At 43.9% G+C, this 7,859-nt stretch overlaps 1 protein-coding gene across 2 annotated transcripts in view; it reads left to right on the forward strand.

The window, feature by feature from the left end:
- The window catches only part of serpina10a (serpin peptidase inhibitor, clade A (alpha-1 antiproteinase, antitrypsin), member 10a), a 9,804-nt gene extending 2,010 nt beyond the window's left edge, over window positions 1-7,794 (forward strand). Inside the window, exons 2-6 of one of the 2 annotated variants that reach the window (XM_084714278.1) lie at window positions 1,184-1,491; window positions 1,714-2,007; window positions 2,672-2,945; window positions 6,494-6,638; window positions 7,312-7,794. In XM_084714278.1, the coding sequence (XP_084570404.1) occupies window positions 1,209-1,491; window positions 1,714-2,007; window positions 2,672-2,945; window positions 6,494-6,638; window positions 7,312-7,500 (1,185 nt within the window). In that variant the 5' untranslated portion in view covers window positions 1,184-1,208 and the 3' untranslated portion in view covers window positions 7,501-7,794. The remainder of the gene's footprint in view (window positions 1-1,183; window positions 1,492-1,713; window positions 2,008-2,671; window positions 2,946-6,493; window positions 6,639-7,311) is intronic. The other variant, XM_084714279.1, reaches the window with a different exon arrangement.
- The last annotated feature ends 65 nt before the right edge of the window (window positions 7,795-7,859 follow it).

The raw sequence follows: 7,859 nt of genomic DNA on the forward strand, positions 1-7,859 counted from the left end.
CTGTCTCTCTGCCTGTCTGTCTGCCTGTCTGTCTTTCTCTCTGCCTGTCTGTCTGTCTGTCTGTCTGTCTGTCTGTCTGTCTGTCTTTCTCTCTGCCTGTCTGCCTGTCTGTCTGCCTGTCTGTCTGTCTGTCTGTCTGTCTGCCTGTCTGTCTGTCTCCCTCTCTCTCTGCCTGTCTGTCTGCCTGTCTGCCTGTCTGTCTGTCTCTCTGCCTGTCTGTCTCTCTGTCTGTCTCTCTGCCTGTCTGTCTGCCTGTCTGTCTCTCTGCCTGTCTGTCTGTCTGTCTTTCTCTCTGCCTGTCTGCCTGTCTGTCTGTCTGTCTGTCTCTCTGTCTGTCTGTCTCTCTGCCTGTCTGTCTGTCTGTCTGTCTCTCTGCCTGTCTGTCTGCCTGTCTGTCTCTCTGCCTGTCTGTCTGTCTCTCTGCCTGTCTGTCTGTCTCTCTGCCTGTCTGTCTGTCTCTCTGCCTGTCTGTCTGTCCTATGAACACTAACAGAACATCTGTTTCAGTTCAATGTCTTGACTTTAAAAAAACCAAATTATTTGATTTTGTTGGTTTAAAATATGAAGATTGTAAAATGTGTCTTTGATGATCAGAGACATTTCATGAAGCTGCAGGTCTGAACTGTTTATATTATTTTATTATAAAGTTAATTAACATTGAAATGATGTTCTTTAATTCATTCCTCGTCTTTTCATGTTGCCCACGTTTTAAAGATTAGAGGATGAGTTTGTGTGGTGATCAATGTTTGATTCAAATCAGCGTCACCTGACAGGATTCAGTGAGTCGCAGTCATCATCATCATCATCATCATCATCAGTCTTCTTCATGTTTATAACAGGATGTAAGTTATTTTCTTACTGATGTGCTTCAGGTGTGTTAACATGGAAACGGTGTCAAAACATTTGGTGTTAAAACGCTGTTTTTAAAAATAACCATATGTGAACTGATCAGCAGATGATCTTTAATAGGTGTAGCCTCATCAATAATATAATATTAGACTGAAGTGAAATTATTATGGCAACATTTGTAATGTTCAATCGATGTGTGCATCATTGATTAATACACTTTCAGCATCTCTTCCATAAAGGCTCCGGTCTGGGAAACACTCGAGGAAAACAAGGTCCTTTGATAAGGTATTGGAATATAATCATTAATAATAATCATAATAATCGTCTCTTCCAGCAGAGGGCGCTGTCTGTCCGTCACCATGACTCCCACTGCCGGTCTCTCATTGGTCGGCCTCGTCCTGCTGACTCTGGTCTCCTCTCAGACCCTCGACCCCTCCCTGCAGGATCTGACCAATAGAAACGCGGACTTTGCCGCTCGGCTGTACCGATCTGTCGCCAGCCGCACCGACAACAACGTCTTCCTGTCTGCATTCACACTGTCCAGCGCTCTGACCGCTCTGCTGACCTCCACCGCAGGGCCAACGCAGGAGCAGCTGCTGCAGGGACTCTCTCTGAGTGGACTGGACCCCCAGGCCCTCCCAGGTAGGGCTAAATGTTAGCCTAATGTTAGCCTAATGTTAGCCTAATGTTAGCCTAATGTCAGCCTAATGTCAGCCTAATGTCAAGTCAACATGATCTTAATGTTACCTTAACATTAGCTTAATGTGAACCAACATTAAGCTAACATTAAGCTAATGTTAGCTTAATGTTTGCTGAATGTTAGCTTAACATTGGTTTTGAAAGCTCTGTCTCTGCTGGTCACAGATCTGTTCCAGAGTCTTAGGACCCAGGTCCTGCAGGAGGGCGTGGCCATGAACCTGAAGGAGGGCGCGGCCATCTTTCCCTCCACAAGCTTCGAGGTGACATCATCGTTCCAGGACCTGGTTCAGACCAAGTTTGGAGGGAATACTCAGAGTGTGGAGTACAGGACGCTGCAGACTGCCACCGACACCATCAACCGCTGGGCGCGAGACCAGACTGGAGACCAGGTCCAGGAACTGGTCACCAACATGGACCCACTGACCCAGCTGCTGCTCGTCACTGCTGCCTCCTACCGCAGTACGTATCTCCTGTCAGGAGGAGGGGTTTATCTGTCAGAGGGCGGGGTTATCTGTCAGAGGGCGGGGTTATCTGTCAGGAGGTGGGGTTATCTGTCAGAGGGAGGGGTTATCTGTCAGAGGGAGGAGTTATTGGTCATAGGGAGGGGTTATTGGTCAGGAGGTGGGGTTATCTGTCAGAGGGAGGGGTTTATCTGTCAGAGGGAGGGGTTATCTGTCAGAGGGAGGGGTTATCTGTCAGAGGGAGGGGTTATCTGTCAGAGGGAGGGGTTATCTGTCAGAGGGAGGGGTTATCTGTCAGAGGGAGGAGTTATTTGTCAGAGGGAGGAGTTTATCTGTCAGAGGGAGGAGTTTATCTGTCAGAGGGAGGAGTTTATCTGTCAGAGGGAGGAGTTTATCTGTCAGAGGGAGGAGTTTATCTGTCAGACGGAGGGGTTTATCTGTCAGAGGGAGGAGTTTATCTGTCAGAGGGAGGAGTTTATCTGTCAGAGGGAGGAGTTTATCTGTCAGAGGGAGGGGTTATCTGTCAGACGGAGGGGTTTATCTGTCAGAGGGAGGGGTTATCCAAGAGTAAGTTAATTTTTTGAGAATGTCTTAATATATCTAAAGATTTTTTGTAGTGAAGTTTCTGAGATAAATGTTTTTCTGTTTAAATTCTCTTTCAGCGCGGTTCAGTCCGCCCTTTAACTCGTCCTTCACTCAAGATGAAAGGTTCTACGTGGACAAGTACCATGTCGTCATGGTTCCCATGATGTTCCGGGCTGATAAATACTTCCTGGCATACGACCGCTCGCTGAAGGTCGGCGTGTTGAAGTTGCCGATGGCGGACGGGACGGCCATGTTGGTTGTTCTGCCTGATGAAGACGTGGACATCACGAATGTTGAAGAGGAGGTGACGGGAGAGAAGATCAGGGCCTGGATTGGACAGCTGAAGAAGACGTGAGACACCTTTAATTTCTTTGTCTGTTTCCTGTCCTACCTCCTTATCTCCTCCCTCACTTCCATCCTTCCTCTGTCTCGTCGGTCTGTCCTTCTGTCCTGTTTTGTTTCATTTTTCCCCTCGTCACATAAAGTCTGGTGAAGTCTGGTTACATAATATTACGTCATGCTACGTCATGTTATGTCATGTTATGTCATGTTATGTCATGTTATGTCATGTTGTGTCAAGTTACATCTTCTTACATCTTGTGAAGTGTTGTTACATCATGACACTTCATTTAATCTCATCTATCGAGTCGGTGTTTGTTAACGAGTCGGTGTTTGTTAACGAGTCGGTGTTTGTTAACGAGTCGGTGTATGTTAATGATTCGTGTTCATTATCGAGTCAGTGTTTGTTAAGGAGTCGGTGTTTGTTAATGAGTCGGTGTAAGTTAACGAGTCAGTGTTTGTTATTGAGTCAGTGTTTGTTATTGAGTCGGTGTTTGTTAGCGAGTCGGTGTTTGTTAATGAGTCGGTGTTTGTTAATGAGTCGGTGTAAGTTAACGAGTCAGTGTTTGTTAATGAGTCGGTGTAAGTTAACGAGTCAGTGTTTGTTATTGAGTCGGTGTTTGTTAATGAGTCGGTGTTTGTTAGCGAGTCAGTGTTTGTTAGCGAGTCAGTGTTTGTTAGCGAGTCAGTGTTTGTTAGCGAGTCAGTGTTTGTTAACGAGTCAGTGTTTGTTAATGAGTCGGTGTTTGTTAGCGAGTCAGTGTTTGTTAGCGAGTCGGTGTTTGTTATTGAGTCGGTGTTTGTTAAGGAGTCGGTGTTTGTTAAGGAGTCGGTGTTTGTTAGCGAGTCGGTGTTTGTTAACGAGTCAGTGTTTGTTAATGAGTCGGTGTTTGTTAGCGAGTCAGTGTTTGTTAGCGAGTCGGTGTTTGTTAGCGAGTCAGTGTTTGTTGGAGGCGGACTGACCTCTTGTCCGTCTTTTTCCATCCTGGTCATTAACCAACAGTATGAAATAAAAACATTCTTAGATTTTTTGGTCAAAGTTTCTTCACTCAGAATTAGTTAAGTTATGAATCCTTCCTGTTGTCATGACAACAAATAATCGTCTTTCCTTTCACAACAAACTCAGCTGCTGGCTGCGGTTGATAACGAGTAACATGGCGAGGGAACAGCTGTCCACACATACGAACGAAGTTGAGACCAACGAATCAATAATTTATTTGTAACTAATGTAATTTTCTTCGGTCGGCTGTGTTTCTGTGTAGTTAAATCAGGATGAGCCACAGTAAGTTTTGGTGCCTTTTAATTACAAAAGTGAACACTGTTAGTCCCACTTTGGCATAAAAGACGTTATCATGCTGTGGAGGACGACCAGCACTTCCACTTGATTATGACACTTTTAAAATCTTATAATAAACAGTTTCAGTATCAAGACGGTTTATTATTTCACCACAGCAGTTTGTATTTGTTTGAAGTGACACAGAATATCTCCTTACTGATATTTTCACTCTGGATCAAGTAGATTAATACATCAGCTCGTTAAGAAAACTGACATTTTATTTCCTTTCAATGCATTTTCATTTGATCTGTCTGGATTACTCTTTAAAGGAGAAGAGAAACGGAGCGATCAGAAGTTTTGACGAGATCTCGCTGCTCTGCGCCGTTTATTCAGAAACTAAAGTGTCTCTGCTGTGAAGATAATCTGAAGGCAGCAACATTCAACTCGACCTACATTTTATAGACGTTCTAGTTCTGATGAAAAATGCATCTGCAGGTATAAAATACAACAATGATCAGGTCATCACTTCTGATGAACAACCGCCATAGTGTGACGTGCGTGTGTGACAGTATGTCCATGTCTGGGGCGACGACGACGCTGTGATTGGTCCAGACCTCACATGTGAAACAGCTTTTTTCAAATGGAAACTTTTTTGTCTTAACAGTGTATTAAAATACTGATGTTAATAATTAGAAATAAAAGCTGAAAAAATCTATGTCCTCCCAGTCATTGAAGGTGGGCCAGTGGACCCCGGTCCATTAGGCCCACCCATAACGCTGCAGGGAAAACACAAATGTCCAGGACGTCACATCCATCTGAACCAGAGAAAACAGGTTGGAGGAGAAGGTGAAACTTGTCTGAGAGATTTTTCAACTTGTTGTTCTGACGCTCAGAGCAGGTTTGGACGTCCTCGTTTAGGAAAACCGAACCAATCAGCTGTTTACTTGCTCACTCCTTCACATTACCTCCAGTTAAGAAGTGCTGTGCGCTCTCCAGTGTTGTCATGGTTACAGGATGGGTAGAGGAAGAATTTCAACTGGGATTAAACTTCAGCCGAACTACGCTGCATGTTAAATGGTTTAATGTGCACCTGCTGGCCAATCAGAACGGAGTATTCACCCAGACCGTGTAATAAAAGCAGAGGGATTGTGCTGTTTGTTTAATCACTGGAGCGCATCACATGATGCGAGCACACATGACACACACACTTCAGTTGTGTCACGTTTCAGGCTCAGATTGTTGGACATGATGAAAGGACACCGGCAGAGACACAGCTTTATGTTGAAGAGTGAGGTACGTTTTGTTTCACCACAAACAGCCCTTATAATGTTCTCGTCAGAACCACCAGACTCCCTTCAGAGGAACCCTACTTCTATCATCATGAAACACAGAGTGAGACGTGGGACATCAGATGTTCCTGTGGACAGACGCACACTTCACTTATGTTTTGTTTTGGGTCATTTAATCTTTGTTCTTGTGTTCTGTCTTTTTTGAGTCACATGTCACATAGAAAAAAACAGTAAACTACCTTTATTTGTTTCTTTACTTGGAGAAAGAGAAAGAGAGAGAAAGAGAAAGAGAGAGAAAGAAAGAGAAAGAAAGAGAGAGAGAAAGAGAAAGAGAGAGAGAGAGAAAGAGAGAGAGAGAGAAAGAGAGAGAGAAAGAGAAAGAAAGAGAAAGAAAGAGAAAGAGAGAGAAAGAGAGAGAGAGAGAAAGAGAGAGAGAAAGAGAAAGAAAGAGAAAGAAAGAGAGAGAGAGAGAAAGAGAGAGAGAGAAAGAGAGAGAGAGAGAAAGAGAAAGAAAGAGAAAGAGAGAGAAAGCCGTCGCTGTGCTGCAGAGCAGACAGCAGTGTTGTCATTTCTTTGTTATCTCTTCTTGCGGACATGTTGGAGATGTGATCATGTGATCAAATGTAATGAAACAAAGGTTAAATGTTAATTTATCAAGTCAGAATTAAATCCTGCACCGTCTGTTTATTTCAGCGCCGTCTGTTTATTTCAGCGCCGTCTGTTTATTTCAGCGCCGTCACGTCACACGCAGCAAACGGTGATATCAACTGAAACGACTGCAGATGAATTCACTTTGATCTCCTCCATCTCTCTGTCCTCCCTTCCTTCATTTCCTCTATCCTTCTTTCAGTTTTTTCCCCTGTGAAATGTTTTTGATGAAGAAAGTCTGTGTTGTTTGTCCCTCAGCCGTCACACCTGTCCAGGTGTGTGGAGTTCAGCCTGTCAGTCTCCAGATGTGTAAAGGGTTTTAGTTGTTGTGGTTCTTTTGTAAACAGGAAGTTGGAGGTGCAGCTGCCTCGCTTCCTGTTGGAGCAGTCGTACTCTCTGCGTGACGTCCTGCAGACTCTTGACATCACTCAGGTGTTCCAGGACGACGCTGACATCATCAACATGGGCTCTGAAGGACCCAAACTCACAGAGGTAATGGCGGTTACCATGGTTACCCATAATAATATCTCATATTACTGATGTTGACTGATATCACATTAATAAATACTAATAAATACACACAGATGTACATATTGTCGGACTTCCCTGATCAATACATGTTGAACCACAGAGGAACTTTGGATCGATCGATCGATCGATACAGTACACAACTCTGCTGCAGTTAAATGATAAACAGCTGCCATTAGACCGTCATGGACGGTTCAGAATCCCTCCACCAGTTTCACATAGAGCCCAAAAACCGACCCTGATCACATCTTCGTCATCAAAACATCTGGAAAGGTGATTTATCAGCAGAGATTTGTAGCTTGGATCTCATCATAATGCATCTGTTGATCATTTTCTCAATTAATTAATTAATTAATTGTTTGTTTTTGAAAATGATGAAAAATTGATCCTGTCACGATCTAACGTCTTTGCTCCACCTGCCAATAAGTTTGTCCACTAATTGATCAGTTGTTTGGTCCATAAAATGTCAGAATATGTTGATCAAAGTCAAAGATGACGTCCTCAAACCGATTAATCAATTATCAAAATAGATGGTGATTAATTTTTAATATTGATTAATAATGGATTCTACAATTAATTGTTGCAGCTGTTTATTTTGTTTAGTCTTATTGGTCGAGCTGTTTCCTGTCTGTTTCAGGTTTATCAAAAATCCATCATGACCGTCGATGAGACCAGTGATGATGTGACCACAGGGGGCGGAGTCAATGTGTTCTCCACTCTTCCTCCTCGACTGACCATCAACAGACCCTTCATCTTCATCATGTATCAGCAGACGAGCAGCGGCGTGCTCTTCATGGGCCGCGTCGTCGACCCAAGCAAGAAATAAAGACCTGCCTCTCCCACCTGAGTCACACCTGATCTCAGGCCCCTCCCACCTGAGTCACACCTGATCTCAGGCCCCTCCCACCTGAGTTACTACAACTGTCCAAATTTACCTGCTGTCTGTTAATCGTGACTTGTTGAGATCCAGCCCTCCTGACTCACACCTGTTCACCTGGCCCCGCCCACCTGAGTTCCTGCTACACCTGTCCAGATTAAATATGAGTCATTCATCCTCTGGATTTATCAAACCTTCTAACCTTCATTCCATCGTTGTCTTCTTCTTCATCATCTTCATCATCATCTTCTTCTTCTTCTTCTTTGACTTCTTCACCTCAGCTGGTGAATAAACCAAATGCCGCCCTC

Source organism: Lutjanus erythropterus, unplaced genomic scaffold (assembly GCF_056507025.1).
Source record: "Lutjanus erythropterus isolate fLutEry1 unplaced genomic scaffold, fLutEry1.hap2 Scaffold_176, whole genome shotgun sequence".
In the NCBI taxonomy this organism is placed as follows: domain Eukaryota; kingdom Metazoa; phylum Chordata; class Actinopteri; order Lutjaniformes; family Lutjanidae; genus Lutjanus; species Lutjanus erythropterus.